Genomic DNA, 19,293 nt, shown 5'->3' on the forward strand with positions numbered 1-19,293 from the left:
AAAGGCTCTGTCTTATCTAGACATGTTCAAGACTCGGGGGAGAAAAGGGAGGATCTGTGCATACAGGATCAAGCAGGCTTTTTACACAGTGCAGAGGATTAACCTCTTAGACTCCACAGTGAGTATAACAAGCATGCTTTACTGCATATACACACTGATTTTACTGTTTTGGGTTTAGTAACACCTTAAATATGCTGTCCAGGGACTATAAAAAATGATGCTAGAGCTTAACTCCACACAAAAATTTCGTTTTTGTTTTTAAGTTTTTGGATATAGTGGGGAATGTTTTAAAAAATTATTCCAGTTTTTTTTGTTTTGTTTTTTTCTGTTTTTTTTTTTAGCAATCTGTGGCCGCATTTGGAAAATTTCCTCTTGCTTCCTGTGTGGGCATTCCAGTAGAAACCTTATTGTGTGTTCTTATTTGTGTTTTACAGGTCTATAGTGCTGTATATACTTACATCAAAACCATTATTAGGATCCCAGCCAATGTGACTTACATGCCTGTAAAGGTCAAACAGTTTTTATGTGATTGAGAAAACAGAAAATTGTCAAAAAGACAAAAAGAAAAAAAAAAAATTTTTTCTAGGGTATAACGATACTTGAATACGCAAACATCATTTTATTGTGAAAGCATCATTACAGTCCAATATTTATTTAGCTTTGCATAGAATAGGGAAGGTTTAAAACATTTTATACAGTTTTTATTGCTGTCTGTATTCCATCTGGTAAGCTTCCATTAAATGTCTGTCCCAATGATGGCAGTGTGTAAGGCAACATTCACATTATAATGTTTCGAGAACATGCAGAAAATGAGCATATGCATGTTTTTGCACCACGCTCATAGGGTGGCCCATTTATTTTATTTTATTTTATTTTTGCATTTGTTAGCCATGCCTTGCCAAGAGTTTTTGGGCGGAAAAAATGCATGTCTGTTTTGCCTCTTCTGGAGTGGCAGTAAAAATGAATGGTACCACATGAATGACATCGCAAAACGCATGATTTTGCGTGTATTCAGGACCAGGGCTTTTTTTCTCAGAGAATAGGTGCAGGAACTCCCCCTTTTCAAGTCACCCCTTGTCTCCGCCCCTACCCACCTCCGAGCACCGTTTCTTGGTTCCACCCATTCCCCACCTCCGAAGGCCACCCCTTTTAGATAATACAGTAACATTTGTGGTACTAACTAATTTGTATTGAGCTTGTTAATGATAACAAGAAAAGCAGTAGAATAGATCCCCTGCAGCCAGCAACAATGGATCACTCACAACAAAACACCCCCTCCTTAGCAGCAACAACAGATCTCCTCACAGCCAGCATCAGCAGACCCTCTGGAAGAATAGATTCCCCCCCCCCCAGCAACAATGGACCACCTACAAGAAAATACCACCCCCTTCCTCAGCAACAATAGACCCCCGGAAGCAACAATAGACCTCTTCCTCAACAGTAGATCCCTCCCAGAAATGACTGACCCCCCCAGCAACATAAGACCCACCCTTAGCAACAATAGATCCCCTGCCAGCAACAACAGATCTCCCCAGCAACAGACCCCCCTGCAATAATAGATTCCCTCCAGTGACAAAAGATCCCCAGCATCAACAGACCCTGCAGCACAGCTCCAGCACCCCTTGCCATTACATACATTCAGTCCTGGAGGTGCCGGAACTGCGTTCCCCCCCGTTCCCGCTGAAAAAAAGCCCTGTTCAGGACACAATATAGTGTGATTGCAGTCTGAGATAGGTAGAGAGGGGAGATATCTACACAACAACATAAAATGTCTATTGAAATAGTTTACCGTAGTTTAGGAGAGAGAAGGGAATAGTTAAAACTCCTGTCAAGTTATGTTTCTCAAAAAAAAAAAAAAAAAAATATATATATATATATATATATATATATATATATATATAACTACAAATACACTTTAACTTATTCACGCCAGCCATACAGATATATGCGGCCTTTTGGCGGTTAGGCCTTAACGCTGAGAGGCTGCATATATGATAATGCAAACAATGCTCACCCTCTGCGCTCCTGGCACAATTACCGGTGGGTAACAGAAAGCTCCTGATCGCTACTTACGATTGAGAACATTCCGATCATGTGACCACTGTGACAGCCAATCACAGCAATCACAGGACCAAAATGCCCACCTCTGCCTCCCGGCGTCGGAAACCTCTTACACTTGCTGACCGCTCCATAGCACATTAACTGCTACAGGGTGCCCCCACTCTGCAGAATCATGTATATATATATGTGATTCTGCACTTCCAGGTTTTGGGCGCAAGTGCGCGCCACCAGCCGCTCGCTCCCGCTGTGATTTTACACTGCAGGTCCTGCTGACCCAATGTCTGCCAGCACCCGCAGATCGTTCGGTACACTGAAAGAATGGCAGGCTACCTATGTAAACAAGGCAGATTGCCGTTCTGTCAGTACAGAAGGCATGGGTCCTGTGTCTCTGTAAAGCAGAAACACTGATCCATGCCTTCCACTAGTAAAATCACCTCCCCCACTACACTAAAACATTAGCTAGGCACACAGTTAACTCTTTGATCGTCCAAAACAGTATTTCTCCTGCGCTCAAGTGGTATGCGAGAAGGTCTTTGTTAACACCACCTAAGGTCTTGCTGCCCCCTCAGGACCAAGGGTATCCAAATACACTGAAAAACAACAACAAGAGAAGGGTGCACCAACCTCCTTCATTACCACTAAAAAGGTTTATTAAAATCCAAAAAAGCAGCATGCATTGTACTCACAAACGCATGATAATTGCACACATGTAAGGAAAATAGAACCAATCACCTCCAGGACTACCAGGATACTCCTATGGTGCTGGATGATGTGATGGCGTCCACATATGCCTGGGGGACGCGATTCGAGGGAGAACCCTCTTTTTCAGAGCCCAAAGCACTACTAGTATATGTTCTTATGATAAGACTATGTACATTTAAAAACAAAAAACTTAAGTAACCCAGATGTCTTCATGCATACTTACTTGAAGCCGCTAGGTGCACCAATATCGGCTTTGGAGAACTTCTTCTTGCCCTTTTTGCTTTTGGACTTTTCAGAAGGAAGAGGCAGAGCCCGGTACCTGGCAGAAGTGATGTCTGGATTTTGGATGTTGATTGCAGGCATGCTGAGGCCAGGAGACGGGATTTGGTGCAGTGGACTCGGAGGACCTGGGCGAAATGCATTATATTGTCATATAGTTATATAGTTACATAGTAGGTAAGGATGAATAAAGACAATAGTCCATCCAGTTCAACCTGTGTGGGTGTACGTGTGTCAGTGTCGATAATTATTTCCCATATCCTTGTATGTGGTGTTCTTTAACCACTTCCCGCACGTCATATAACAAAATGATGGCCGCAAAGTGGTTTCTCTATCCTGACTGGGCGTCATATGACGTCCAGCAGGATAGGCCGCTCTGCTCACCCCCTGGGGGTGCGCAGAGGTGGCGATCGGTGGTGCGGTGTGTCACTCTGACACACAGCATCTCTGTTCCCGGTAAAGAGCCTATGACGTAGGCTCTTTGCCATGTGACCAGCTGTGTCCAATCACAGCTGGTCACATAGTAAATAGTAAGAGCCGTAGATCGGCTTTCCTCAGTTCGCGCCTGAGAGGTGTGAGTAGAGAAGAGCCGATCGGTGGCTCTCCTGACGGGGGGGGGGGGGGTCTGTGCTGGTATTCAGAGCATTGATTACTGGTGCAGACCCTTGGGGGATGCCACTAGAGCCGCCAGGGACTGCCCACCCATGGCCACCAGGGATGCCCACCCATGCCACCAGGGATGCCAATCAGTGCTCAGGGAGCCTGTCAGTGCCTGTCAGTGCTCAGGGAGCCTGTCAGTGCCCTCCTTATCAGTGCTGCCCATCATTGCCATCTATCAGTTCCGCCCACCAGTGCCCATCATTGCCATCTATCAGTGCCACCCATCATTGCCCATCAGTGCCGCCTATCAGTGCCCATCAGTGCTGCCTATGAGTGCCCATCAATGCTGCATATCAGTGCTACCTATCAGTGCCCATCACTGCTGCATATCAGTGCCTCCTATCAGTGCTGCATATTAGTGCCTCATCACCAGTGCCACCCCATGAGTGCCTCCTCATCAGTGCCTGTCAGTGCGGCCTCATAAGTGCTCCTCAGTGCAGGAAAAAACATATTTATTTACAAAATTTTGTAACATAAACAAAAAAAAATGTTTTTTTTCAAACTTTGTTTTTTTTTTTTTTTTGTTTAGGAAAAAAAGAAAAAACCTGACGGTGATCAAACACCACCAAAAGAAAGCTCTATTTGGGAAAAAAAATGACATAAATTTGGTTTAGGTACAGTGTTGCAAGACCGCGCAATTGTCATTCAAAATGCAACAGTGCTAAAAGCGGAAAATTGACCTGGGCAGGAAGGGGGTGAAATTGCCCTGTATTGAAGTGGTTAAGATGCACGTCCAAGAGTCTTTTAACGACTTTAGCCCCAGCCACCGCAGATGTACTGCGGCAGGCTGGCGCTCCCAAGCAAAAGCCCGTACATGTACGGCGCTCGCCTGGGAGGAGCTAGGGGGCGATCGCGCACTGCCGTAGGTGCGCTTCCGCCCCTGTTCCTCAGCGGGGAAGCTAGTGCGCGTGGCAGGTGGCTCCGATGGCCGCCGGCCACTCGCGATCTCCCGCCGATGACAGAGAAGGACGGATGGCTGATGTAAACACAGCCGTCCGTACTTCTCCCTGAAGTTATCACAGCTGTCATGTGATCTTGCTATATAGGATCACATGTCTCTGTGATCAAGGCACAACCCCCCCCCCCCCAGTTACAATCACGCCCCTAGGGTACATTTAACCCCTTGATCACCCACAGGGTTAACCCCTTTCCTGCCAGTGTCATTATTACAGTAACAGTGCATATTTTTAGCACTGATTACTATAGTAATGTCACTGGTCCACCCAAAAGTGTCAAAAATGTCAGTTAGGGGTCCGATCTGTCCGCCTCAATGTCGCAGTCCCGCAAAAAATTGCAGATCGCCGCCATTACTAGTAAAAAAAAAACAATAAAAATGACATAAATCTTTCCCGTAGTTAGTAAACGCAATAACTTTTGCACAAACCAATCAAAATACGCTTATTGCGATTTTTTTTTAACAAAAATATGTAGCAGAAAACAGATTGGCCTAAAATGTTAAAAAATTTAGATTTTTACATTTTTTTTTGAGAATTTCATATAGCAGAATGTGAAAAATATTGTGTTTTTTTTTCAAAATTATCGCTCTTTTTTTGTTTATAGCGCAAAAAATAAAAATCACACAGGTGATCGAGTACCACCAAAAGAAAACTCTATTTATGGGAAAAGGACGTCAATTTTGTTTGGGTACAGCTTCGCACGACCGCGCAATTGTCCGTTAAAGTAATGTAGTGCCGAATCGCAAAATAGGGCCTGGTCATTGAGCAGCCAAATCCTCCGGTCTGAAAGTGGTTAAAAAATATCAATCCTCCTCCACAATGACACCACTAATTGTGGAAAAGAGTTACACATCCTTATCGCCTTCACAGTGAAAAACCCCCTACGCAGTTTAAGATTAAATCTCATTGTGTGGACCCATGTCCTCTTACACTGAAACTGAATTGTTTTTTTCCTTTGCTGGGATCACCATTGAGGTATTTGTAAATTGCTACCATGTCCCTCTCAACCGTCTCTTCTCCAGCGAGAATAAATTTAGTGCTTGTAGTCGCTCCTCGTAATTAAGGTCCTCCAATAACGTTATTAATTTCATTGCCCTTCTTTGGACTCTCTCCAGTTCCAGCACATCCCTTCTGAGGACTGGTGACCAGAACTGGACAGAATACTCCAGATGTGGCCTAACCAGAGTTTTATAAAGTGACAGGATTATAGTTTTTTCTCTGGAGTATATCCCCTTTTTTATGCATGCTAATATTCTGCCGGCTTTGGTAGCTGCAGCTTGGCATTGCATACTTTTGCTCAGTCTGTCTTCTACTAGGACCCTCAGACCTTTCTCCATCCTTGATTCCCCAGAGGTTCTACCCCTAGTGAGTAGTTTGCTAAATGTATAAAACAGGCTGCAATTTACTTAAAAGAGATGTATCTGCTGTCGGTCAGCAGTTCTCTGCTCACCCCCCTCCTTGCTCACTGGAGCGCTGGGCTGTGGAGGGGGCAGGAGTGGCCGGCTCAGGCTCTCAGCAGCTCGCTGGGAGGCTGAGCTGGGTGCCGATCTAGGCAAGAGGAACAGAACCCTACTCCATGGTGGTGATGATGGTCCGACTCTGTGACGTCAGCAGAGAGTGGACTTCAGCCCGCTCTCTGCTGAAAACAGGTCACAGGAGTGCAAAACAAACTGCAGTCCTTATATCCATAGAAGTACAGCCAAACGAGCTTTGGCTGTACTTCTCCTTTAAATGGTTGGTTTCTGCACTTAAATGTAAAGAAATGTCACAAAGTTGTGGAGAAGACTGTAAAATTCACACAATTATTTAAACAAGTTCATTCTGTAGATCAAAAGTATAATTTTCTATCACACAAACTATTTGCCACTGATCACCACCTTGGCTTATTCATGTATATGTTTGCAACATACCATTGGAGACTGATCCGGGAGGTGGCGGGAGGGGTAAGGTGCTTCTTCTTTCTGAAGGTAGCAGAGATAGAATTAATTAGGATTTTGTCTGACAACCATACAGACAGAAAGCAATGCACAAACTTACCATCTGACACTGGCGGAGGTGGTGGAAGATTCTGTCGTTTGTCTGCAAATAGAATAGACAAAATTACAGTTTTATTATAGTTTTCAGGGTTGCTTCGCACTGCTCTTTTCATGTAACGAAAACTTTTCAAACAGCAATGTGGAAAAAAACAGTCCTAGCAGTTCTGACAGATAACAGACGAGGTCTTTCACTAATCAGGATTACTGGAGTTTTACTTTACAGTGGAAATAAATGCAAACAGTAAAGGTTGGCTATGCTGTAGAAATCTTAATTACACCCAAACAGAACCCTGAAAAATGTACCCTTTGTCTTGAATTCCTCCTGAAAAATAGCAGTTCATTTCCTGATATGTGAAGGTGCCTAGGGTCTCCTGTGCGTACAGCCTCATAGTTTTATGTCTGCAGTGTGAGATCACCTCTGTTCCCTCTGCCTGGCATTTTTTGGGCATCGATTCAAGAGTGCATCTCTTCTTTAACATTCACTAAAGACTTAAAATGGTTCTAAAGTCATAAGGTTTGTAACCTTAATGCATTTTATGCATTAGGGGGAAAAATCTTTCAGTAGCTGTTTCTCCCCCTTCCTCCCCTTAAAAACTTCCCTGAGTCCTGTTTTGATCCAGCGCTGTGCCCGTCTACATCTCTTCTCCCCCCTTTCTCCCAGATTTGGTTGAGAGCAGTGGGAGCGATTGGCCATCGGCAGGTAACTCCAGAAACGGAGATTTGGTGTCGGTCTGTGCAATAGCATTGCACAGAGCAGGTAAGTTTAACATGTTTTTTCCTTTAGTAAAAATAAATAAATAACTTTACAACCGCTTTAAATGAGAAGTTCATTTGGCTGTAATCCTCTGTGAATCAGTTTGTTCTACACTCCTGTGGCTCGTTTTCAGCAGACAGTAGGCGAAAGCCCGTTGTCGGCTGACATCACAGAGCCGATCCAGGCATGGGCAAGATCACAACCACATGGTCGGGATCCACCCACATGCCTGAACCGTCACCTGGCTCAGCCTCTTAGTGAGCAAGGGGGGCAGAGCAGAGAGCTGCTGACTAACAGTCACAAGTTCTCTGCTCAAGGAGCATTGAGAACCGAGCGATCAGCGATGTTTAATCGCTCAGTGCTCAAGGTTATTGTCGGGGGGGGGGACAGATGCAGCATCGGACCGATGCTGCATCCCATCCCCCTAGGTAAGTATGATTTAAAAAATATATATGTCTTTTAAAAAGTAATTTCACCTTGCAAATTCACTCTACTGCCCCTCCCATCTTCAATAATAGTAGACCATTTTTTTTTCTCTTGGTGGAAGTCAGTGCCATCTTAACCGCTTGCCGACCGCCGCAAGTACATATACTGCGGCAGTCAGCCCCTCACAGGCAGAGTGACGTATTGGTACGTCACTAGCCTGTGAGGCTCTGGGGAGCGAGCGCGCCGCCGCCGCCGCGCTCCAGCTCCCGCCCGGTCACGGACCCCCCCGCGCGTGTGACCGGCGGACCCGATGTCCGCAGGTCACTCTGCGATCGTCGGGGGAGAGGGAGAAAGGCAGGCAGCTTGTGTAAACAAGCTGCCTGTCATTCTCCCCTGTGTAGAAACACTGATCATACGGTTCTACTATGTAGGACCGTTGATCAGTGTTCCTACAGCTCAAGCCACAGCCAATCACAGTTAGAATCACGCCCCTAGGGACACACACAGCCCCTCCCTCTCAAATAAAGTTAACCCCTTCACTGCCAGTGTAATTTTACAGTAACAGTGCATATATATAGCACTGATTACTGTAGAAATGTCACTGGTAACCCCAAAAGTGTCAAAAATGTCAGTCAAGGGTCCGCCCCAATGTCGCAGTCCCGCAAAAAAAATCGCAGATCGCCGCCATTACGCGTTAAAAAAAAACAACAAAAATTACAAAAATCTTTCCCTTTGTTAGTAAACGCGATAATTTTTGCGCAAACCAATCAAAATACGCTTTTTGCAATTTTTTTTACCAAACATATATTTTACTTTTTTTGGGGGGGAATTTCATATAAAAAAATGTGAAAAATATTGTTATTTTTGCAAAATTGACGCTCTTTTTTTGTTTATAGCGTGTGATCAAAAAATCGCACAGGCTACACAATCACCCACGAGAATAAAAATGCAAATCCTCGATAATGTGATATTTCTTGGTACAGCAGTGCCAGGCTAATGACAGCTTCCAAGTTCGGTGGCTGGGTCCGGTGAACACACACATGGATGGGAGTCAGACTCAACTGTCCTGTGTGTGCCTGTTACTGTAGAGGCGGACAGGAATTCCTGCAGGGGTGGGCTCCCCCTCCACGGCCCAAGTGGCCTGACAGCAGGGCCGACTCACTGGGCAGGTGGGGCCCCTCTTGCAAGTGGGGCCCCCGGGCAACTGCCCAGCATGCCCATTCGGTAAGATGGCCCTGGTGGAAGCCTCCTTATAGACCCCCACAGAGCAGCTGGGGGTCGAGCCTCCCATGTTATTGGGGGCAAAGCTGCCTGAGCCTGGAATAGGCAGCCAGCTGAGGAGGACAATGATAGTTGTGCAGGGACAGAGAGCTGATTAGTGGATCACTGCAGGACGACACTGAGCAGGTGAGTGTATTTTTAGGAGAACGCAGCATAAAGTAAGGGGGGAAGGAGGGAAGAAAAAAAAAAAGTGTGAAGTTCCTCTTCAAATCCTACAGCATGTTACATGAGAAAATTTAGAAGGACCAGGTTTATACAATAAGGAGATTTAGGTAGGTGTAGGAGAGAGATGACGTTTTCATACCGACAGTGAGCCCATTTTAACCTTCCAGTTTAAAAATCAGTTCTGAAAGCTGTCTGTCCTCAGATATCAGTTACAGGTGGCTTTCATATCTTTGTACCTTGTCTGTGCTGCCGTTTTTGTAACTTCTCCTCCACCACAGAGTGAAATGCGTCAGCCTCTTCCTCATTTGCAAAATTAAGTCCAGCCTGGCAGTCCTGCAGATAGAATGCAAAGTGTAAAATGACTGCACATTGCGACATTTAATCCAGTCTTCCCTCTGCAGACAGACTGGAGTTGATTTAATGAAGCCAAATTATCTGTTCACTTTGTAAAGGAAGTTGTACTTTGCAAGGGAATTTGACCCCAGGACTTAGTGAATATGGTGAAATTCCACTTTGCAAATATTACCCAGTTATGTGCAAGAAAAATAAAGCATTTTTGCTTGCATATGTTTGGATGATAGAAATCAGCAGAGCTTCACCTTATTTACTTATTTCTGGGAGTCTATTTGCCTTCAATAATCCTATTATAGGACTATATAGGAATAATCCTATAGTCCTATAGTGACACAGGGGCAGGTGGATGGAACCACAGCCCACTTACAGATTTTGCTGCAGGTCATAGCTCTTGAATAGAGATACAAGGACATGTCAATGTTAATGATATACAGCAATCAGCCATAACATTATGACCACCCACCTAATATTGAGTATGGCCCCCTTTTGCTAAAACAGCCCTGACCCATTGAGGCATGGACACCAAAGTAACACCACATGAATGGCAGGACCCAAGGTTTCCCAGCAGAACATTGCTCAAAGCATCACACTGCCTCCGCTGGCTTGCCTTCATATACCGCATCCTAGTGCCACCTATTCCCCAGATATATGACAGACATGCACCCAGCCATCCACATGATGTAAAAGAAAAGTGATTCATCAGACCAGGCCACCTTCTTCCATTGCTCCATAGTCCAGTTCTGATGTTCATGTGACCATTGTAGAAGATTTTGGCTGTGGACATGGGTCACCATGGGCTTCACAGCCCCATACACATCAAACTGCGATGCCCATTTTTTTCTGCTTTCACCACATCAGCTTCATGGACAACATGTTCACTTGCTGCCTAATATATCCCACCAATTTTTCTTTTCTTTTTCAAAGCTCCAGAGCGTTTATACACTCATCATGCATTGATATGATGTTTAACCACTTAAGCCCCGGAGGATTTGGCTGCTAAACGACCAGAGGGTATTTTGCGATTCGGCACTGCGTGACTTTAACGGACAATTGCGCGGTCGTGCGACACTGTACCTAAACGAATTTGGCGTCCTTTTTTTCCCACAAACAGAGCTTTCTTTTGGCGGTATTTGATCACCTGTGCGATTTTTTGATCACGCGCTATAAACAAAAAAAGAGCGTAAATTTTGCAAAAATAGCAATATTTTTCCCTTTTTTTTATATGAAATTCCCCCAAAAAAATGTAAAAATCTAAATTTTTTAATATTTTCGGCCAATTTGTTTTATGCTACATATGTTTGGTAAAAAAAATCGCAAAAAGCGTATTTTGATTGGTTTGCGCAAAAGTTATTGCGTTTACTAACAAAGGGAAAGATTTTTGTCATTTTTGTTGTTTTTTTTTTTAACGCGTAATGGCGGCGATCTGCGATTTTTTTTGCGGTACTGCGACATTGCGGCGGACAGATCGGACCCTTGACTGACATTTTTGACACTTTTGGGGTTACCAGTGACATTTCTACAGTAATCAGTGCTATATATATGCACTGTTACTGTAAAAATACACTGGTAGTGAAGGGGTTAACTTTATTTGAGAGGGGGGGGCTGTGTGTGTCCCTAGGGGCGTGATTCTAACTGTGATTGGCTGTGGCTTCAACTGTATGCAGAGTGATCAATGGATCTACATAGTAGATCCATGTGATCATCTCTCATACAGAGAGGAGAATGACAGGCAGCTTGTTTACACAAGCTGCCTGACTTTCTCCCTCTCCCCTGCCGATCGCAGAGTGGCCGGCGGCGATCGGGTCCGCCGGTCACACGCGCGGGGGGGTCCGTGACCACGCGGGAGCGGGAGCGCGCCTCCGGCAGCGCGCGCTCGCTCCCTAAACCCTCACAGGCGAGCGACGTAGACCTACGTCACTTTGCCTGTGAGGGGCTGACCGCCGCCGTAGATAGTCGTGCGGCGGTCGGCAAGTGGTTAAAGTGTTACTAAACCATCAACAGTAAAATCTGTATATGCAGTAAAGCATGCTTGTTATACTCACTGTGGAACATAAGGGGTTAATTCGCTGCATTGTGTAAAAGGCTGTTTGATCCTGTCTTCTTGGAAGAGTGCATGTGATCAGTACAGGGCCAATTAGCACTGTCCAGACAGAGGGTCAGGGGTCCTGCCATCCTCATAGGACAATCAGGGGAGAATGAAAACTCCTCCTACGAGCTTTAACCAGACACTGATAGAAGTCACAAGACTGCTATATACTGCTAATACGAAAAAGGTATTTAGCAGTTTATATTTACTAAAGCTATTGCATTTCCATGCTCTGTGTACTGTGGGAGACCATATATAGTGAATGCAGGGTCCTGGGTTTAGTAACACTTTAAGTGAAATAGTTTATATTTGGCAGTGCTTTCTGTAACAGTGGTAAAAGAAAGTTAATTGAAGGCATGAAATATTTACTTTCAATGCAGAAAGCATTGCTCCGCATAGGACAAAATGTTTAGTCATTTGGTCATGTGACGTTTACCGCAGGTAAAAGGTTTCAAATTTATTGACTAATCCCTCGCTTTTACGGAGATCACATGACCGAAATATGGTCAACTGAACGGCCTCTATGGCATCCAAGGCCTTTGGTTTCTGCAGCCGAGGCTTCAGGGTGGTAAACTTGCTTTTACAAAGCAGATAGAATGAGTCAAAGAGGATGTGAGAAAATGTGGCCTAGTTTAACAGGAACTACGGTCTGCTCACATAATTTATTATAAAAAAAAACATTTCCATTATGAAGATTCCCTCCAACCACTTTGCATATTATTTTATATATACTGTGATTCTGTACTTGCCAAATATGCTGCAGAAATATCCCTCCATCATGTCTGGCTGCAGCCATTTTAACTGTGGGCAGCTGAAGCTGCTACCTTTTCACTTCCTGGATTTACACAGACACACGCGCACACACACACACACACACACACACACACACATATATATATATATATATATATATATATATATACATACATACACACAGTATCTCACAAAAGTGAGTACACCCCTCACATTTTTGTAAATATTTTATTATATCTTTTCATGTGACAACACTGAAGAAATGACACGTTGCTACAATGTAAAGTAGTGAGTGTACAGCTTGTATAACAGTGTAAATTTGCTGTCCCCTCAAAATAACTCAACACACAGCCATTAATGTCTAAACCACTGGCAACAAAAGTGAGTACATCCCTAATTGACAATGTCCAAATTGGGCTCAATTAGCCATTTTCCCTCTCCGGCATCATGTGACTCGTTAGTGTTACAAGGTCTCAGGTGTGAAAGGGGAGCAGGTGTGTTAAATTTGGTGTTATCGCTCTCACTCTCATACTGGTCACTGGAAGTTCAACATGGCACCTCATGGCAAAGAACTCTCTGAGGATCTGAAGAAAAAGAATTGTTGCTCTACATAAAGATGGCCTAGGCTAGAAGAAGATTGCAGAGACCCTGAAACTGAGCTGCAGCATGGTGTATACTACCGCTTTAAGTTATTTTGAGGGGACAGCAAATTTACACTGTTATACAAGCTGTACACTCACTACTTTACATTGTAGCAAAGTGTCATTTCTTCAGTGTTGTCACATGAAAAGATATAATAACATATTTACAAAAATGTGAGGGGTGTACTCACTTTTGTGAGATACTGTATATATATATATATATATATATATATATATATATATATATATATATACAGAAACACATACATATATATACCCATGCACACACATATATACAGATAGACAGACACACTTACACCACTACTTGCCTGTACATTTCTCCTCTCTTAATGAATACACATGGATCTCTGCAGTCTCCTGCTATCTCTATCCTCATCCAGCCCCCTCCATCCAGCTCTGCAGCTTTTTATTGGCTTTCCTATGACTCATCCCTCCTTCCCTTGCTAGCAAACTCTCACTAGAGTGAGAGACAGAGCTGTGCATAATGTCATTAGCCTAGGTTAATGACCAGACAAGAAAGAGGAAGTGGTCTGTATAAGGTATTTACTGGCAGAAAAAAAAAATGTTTAACTATCCAAAGTTAAAATAATAAGGGCAGAGGATTTAATAGACCCCCCCCCTCCTGCTTGGCTGAGACACAGCAGGGGTGCCATTGGCTGCCACTTCTGTCAATCAAAATCAGCTAGCCAATCAGGGGAGAGAGAAGGTAGGGCTGGTTGTCTGTATGGACACAGGGAGCTGCGACTCGGCTTGAGTGCCCCCATAGCAAGCTGGTTGCTGTGGGGGCACTCACCAGGAGGGAGGGGCCAGGAGCAGAGAAGTGGGACCTAAGAAGAGGAGAATCCGGGCTGCCCTGTGCAAAACCAACTACACAGAGCAGGTAAGTGTAACATGTTTGTTATTTTTATAGGGAAACAAACAAGACTTTACAATCACTTTAATAACATTTGCATCTCAAATCATAAAATGAAAATATGGTAGCATATTTGACACAGGTCATACATAACTAAAACTGTCTACAGACCCTTTGCATGCATACACAGGCCGCCCAACACACATCACCACTCACATCAGTCATTACAGGGAATGTAAAGAAACTCACGTCTGCTGGAAAAGTGTGGAAAAATGGACGAGGAGTTTGGTAGGCGAGCTGCTGGTACACTTCCTGTTCCCAAACCAGCTTCTCTTCCTGCAAAACAAAATGTTAGCCTAGTGTAGGCATGATCACAGCCCAGGAACAACCAACACTGTAAGATCTGATCAGGCATAGGACTGCCAGGGAAGCCATCAGAAATGTTGGGGCCCCTTACACAATTTTAGGCCTGGGCCCCCCATAGTCCTTGATCATCTTCGATTGCATGTCTACAGCCCATGACAACTTCCTGCAACATTACATTAACCTTAACTATTTTAGCATTTACTTGAGTCCCCTTATATCAAGAAAGTTAACTGCCATTACCATTCAGTGGAGGGGTCTTCAGTAAAAAGTTGAGGTTTTCAGGTTCTTGAACTGAAGGCTGCAACATTGTGGTGACCAAACACATATATGGGAACTGTCCAGAACTGGCTCGCCACTCTGGATAACCTAAACATTTATTTGGTCACCTAGTTGGGAGTTGTTCCCTCTGGCCTATCCATTTCCTCCCCTTTTCAGCAGAATATCAGGCTCACAGAGTTGCAAAAGTTACCAAATATGTATCTACAGCAGGAGTTCCCAAACTGTGGGTCAGGACCCACTGGTGGGTCGCGAGCTGCATTTGAGTGGGTCCCGCTGAGCCGGAAATCACTGAGAGTGGGCCCGCTCAAATTACAGAGAGCCAGAGCAGTCAAATTGCGATGGATTCAGGACCCCGCCCTTCAGTTTACGGAGGCTGGTCTACTGGGGAGGATACTTGCATCAGTGAGTACATATGTGGGCTGTTATGTAGGATATGTTCATGGGGTGCAGAGCCAGCTCCTCAGTCCTGCTGGCAGCAGTGGTGGTGACTAGACTGGCGGCTGGATTCTCTCAGCTATAGCGGGCAGAGACCTCAGCCTCGGTGTCATAGAAGGACCAGGTGGCCCGGCGGTGTCAGGAGTTCATGGCAGCTTCTGTGACCCCAGTAGAGGATCTAAAGTAGAAGAGCCAGGACACCAAGACCAGCATAGAGCTCCTCATCATGGAGATTCTGGGTGAGGTGTGCTGGGTCCTGGGAAGGGCAAACAGGGGCTTCATCTTCACTGTGGACCGCTGGGAGAGGAAGGAGGGTGAGTGCCATATGGCCTGCTGATCACTGTCCTGGGATGGTTGGTTTCTGTCCTCTGCCTGCCTTATACTGTCTATGAGGGTGCTTATTACTTACAACTCTTCTTATATGCCACACATGCCACAGGTTTCTGACCCCTCACTTAGAACATCTGGCAAGTGTATTCAATAATAAATTGAAAAGTAGTAAATTGATATTTTTTAATTTAACATCCCCCTCCCTTTAAAATATGCATTATTATTATTAATATTTGCATTTATATAGCGCCAACAAATTCTGTAGCGCTTTACAATATTCAATTACAAGCAAGTGGGTCCCAAAAAATAACTGTATTCAGAAGTGGATCTCGGCCCGAAAAAGTTTGGGAAGCCCTGATCTACAGTATATGTGATGTTTGGATGTTCCTGACCCGACCTAACCCATGGTAGGAGAGATTATTATTATTATACAGAATTTATATAGCGCCAACAGTTTGCTTAGTGCTTTACAGAATGGGGATTTATCCAATGTAAGATGCCTATATGAAATATTAAAACCCCACCATTCTGGGAACCAAATATATTCCCACTGGCCTCTCATAATTAGTCCTATCATAAAGTGAGGAAATCCATTTTCTTCTTACATGCTGTATTACTTCATAATTCCAGCTAATTGAACTGCATTATCAAAACTTGAACTACTTACTGAACAACCTACATGTTTCTTAACAAATTGTATATACTGTACTTTTGCAAGCTTTCTAAAAAAAATATATTGAGAAAGAAAGTGAAAGAGGAAATAATCACTACTCGCTGTGAGTAGATGAGAGTTCCGGTAAAGGGGCCACATGAAATGGGTCAGGCAGAGTTGTTCAGTTGTGTCACGCCAGGATGTACTGGTAGTCTATTCTAGTCTGCTCTCTCTTCACAGGATTCTGTTTTATTCATTGAGCAACCTTGTGCCGTATGGCAGGATAATGGAAATGAGCATAGCTGCTGAATGGCAGAATGTGGTGGCCCAAAACACATTGTAATTTGGGACTTTTACAGGTAAAAGTAAAAAAATCAGATCATTTAAAAAAATTTAAATTTTAAGTTTGTGAATTTTATGAAATAGGATATTTTTACAAAGTAAATGCAATGGTAATTTTCACTTTTTTTTAGTTTGTCTTAGTCTATTAAAATGCTCGCTCTTAAATATAAATTTTGGGCTGAAGAATAAATCATACCGTAATATTGTAAATCCGGATGAAGTAGGAACGTCTGGGGTTGTCCTTCACTAGACATAGCACTCCATAGCACTGCTTCACCCAGTGGTCATTGCTTGGTGCGAGGTATAATTGTACCACAGTTGTTGCCAGTGCCTGAGAAGAAATGAATTGACATTAAGAGATTGATTAAATTAAAAATATTAAACAACTTCGCAAAAACTAGAATATTTTGGTTAACAGCTCAGATAAGCTGAATTTGTTTGCCAGCTCACTAGTTATAGTGTGGTCACCGTAACTAGCCCAAAAAGGGCTTGGATAAAGACAACCAAGTTACTGCAGTGGTTACTTAGGGTTGACACTAATGGCTTCAAAGATTTACATTATATAAAAATGTATTAAAACAAGTGAGCATTACCCCCGTAGGAGTTGCAGATGAAAGAATCCCTCACTCCTGCACAGCCAGGCACACCGAATCTTCACAAGCACCCAGAGTCAGAGAACAGTCAATGACTTTGGTTTTGTTATTTATTAGAGGGTTAATAACTTGGATAGGCATGGGAGGTTATGGGATGCCCACTTGACTTTAACAACTTCAGGGACAACTTCCTATCTATATACAGTAAAACCTTGGTTTGAGAGTAACTTGGTTTAAGAGCGCTTTGCAAGACAAGCAAAATTTTCAAATAAATTTTGACTTGATATACAAGCGATGTCTTGATATACAAGTAGCCTCAAGTCACAGCTAAGTATAAAAGAGAAGAGAGGCGCCTCTAAGTGTAGCAATATGGTTACATTTAATGAAGGTACAACTTTTAGCAATTCACATGGTTGATGATTGGAACAGGCACATCTAGGGATTCAGGCATCTGGGGTAAAGCTGTCCACATAGGACCATCCTCCGCACCGCCATCTACGCCATCCCTTCCATGTTGCCCCTCGCTTTCAGATCTCTTTACTGCAGGGTGGTCTTCCCGGTCAGGATTACAGACTGCCAGCTGGCGGTGCAGAAAATAGTCTATGTGGACAGCTTTACCCTGGATGCCTGCAAACTTAGATGCGCCTGTTTTATTCATCAACCATGTGAGTTGCTACTTGTTGTACCTTCATTAAATGGAACCATATTGCTACACTTAGAGGCGCCTCTCTTCTCTTTGATACTCTATAGCTCCTGCTGGATTTTGCTTCTAATCCCCTTATGGAAGTGGCTATTTGTGGATGGACATTTTATGCAACCTATCACAATGCTATAATCTTTTTATATGGACTATAAACTGAAGGACTTATGAATAAATGGTTGTGGAACGAATCATTTGAGTTTCCATTATTTCTTATGGGGAAATTCGCTTTGATATAAGAGTGCTTTGGATTACAAACATGCTTCCGGAACGAATTATGCTCGCAATCCAAGGTTTTACTGTATATAGTCTCTTCTTCTCTCTCCTCCAGCACAAACAATTGCTTGACTCCAGCTCAATCGAGATGATCTAACTGGCTCCCAGTCAGATTTAGCAAAAACCCATTACAGGCAGGAACTCGCAGCCCCTTTTAGTGTAGCTCAGATACTGCCAACCCACCTAGCTGCAGCTGCCCCTTTCACCAGCCCTCCTGGCTGCCTCTCCACACCAGTCCACCCGACTGACTTCACCAGCCCACCGGCTGGGTCTCAGGAGATCTCTCAGGGAAAGAACTGAAGACTTAAGCAAACTGCTGTCTTCAAACCAGACTGGCTACATGATACTACCCCCCTCAGACTAAGGGGTTTACCTCAAGGGCCACCGACAGCCTCCTCAATATTGTATCTCAATCTTACACCCGACTGCCCTTGCTGTCATGGGTCATGTCTATTTATGAGGTGAACTCAGTCCCCTGCCAGCCGACTACTAGAGATTGGCTAAGGCCTCATAAATATTTAAGGCAGTGCCTCCTAACCCCCCTTCTCTAGTTCTAGAATATTCTCCAATCTTCCAGACCAGGGGGAGGCACCAGAGAGCTGCCAGGATGAGTCATCCAGCCCTGACCTCAAATAAACCCTGACCCATTTAAGACTCACCAGCCTAAATTTGAGTCAGAGTATGGTTTTCCTACACTCGTTTCGAGTACACACTAGAGGGTGCTACACCAGTTTTACCCTCTAGTACAGGGGTGTCAAACTGGCGGCCCTTCAGCTATTGCAAAACTTCAAGTCCCATCATACCTCTGCCTATGGGAGTCATACTTGTAACTGCAAAGACTCATGGGACTTGCAGTTCTGCAACAGCTGGAGACCTGTCAGTTTGACACCTGTGCTCTAGTATGTGCTACTAGTATGAGAGTAGACAAACTATACTCTGATTTATAATTAACCTGTGGGTCTGTAATTGGGTCAGGGTTATTAGAGTTTAGGCCAGCATGATTCATACAGACAGCTCTTTGGTGCCTCCCTCTGGATCTAGAAAGTTGGAGAACATTCTAGAAACGAGTGGCTGGAGGTTAGGAGGGACTGTTTTGCATATTTAGGGGCCCTTAGCCAATCCATAGGAGTTGGGCCTGGCAGGGGACTATGTGAGCCCTTAAATACACATGAGTCATGCTGGGAGGCGAGTCGGGTGGAAGATGGAGAGGCAGTGCAGAGGGAGACTGTTGGTGGCCCTTGGGGACCCCTGCCTGGGAGGGGTTTTACCGCGGGCCCAGGGCTCAGGCAGCT

The 19,293-nt window shown here is 44.1% G+C and overlaps 1 protein-coding gene across 1 annotated transcript in view; it reads right to left on the reverse strand.

The window, feature by feature from the left end:
- The window catches only part of WAS (WASP actin nucleation promoting factor), a 52,033-nt gene that overhangs the window by 15,045 nt on the left and 17,695 nt on the right, over nt 1-19,293 (reverse strand). Inside the window, exons 2-8 of the mRNA XM_082263790.1 lie at nt 16,629-16,763; nt 14,278-14,364; nt 9,557-9,653; nt 6,696-6,737; nt 6,569-6,619; nt 2,987-3,170; nt 459-501 (exon numbers count right to left, since the gene is read on the reverse strand). Coding sequence (XP_082119916.1) covers nt 459-501; nt 2,987-3,170; nt 6,569-6,619; nt 6,696-6,737; nt 9,557-9,653; nt 14,278-14,364; nt 16,629-16,763 — 639 coding nt within the window. The remainder of the gene's footprint in view (nt 1-458; nt 502-2,986; nt 3,171-6,568; nt 6,620-6,695; nt 6,738-9,556; nt 9,654-14,277; nt 14,365-16,628; nt 16,764-19,293) is intronic.

This window comes from Pelophylax lessonae (genome assembly GCF_965119305.1).
Source record: "Pelophylax lessonae genome assembly, chromosome: 7".
NCBI lineage: Eukaryota > Metazoa > Chordata > Amphibia > Anura > Ranidae > Pelophylax > Pelophylax lessonae.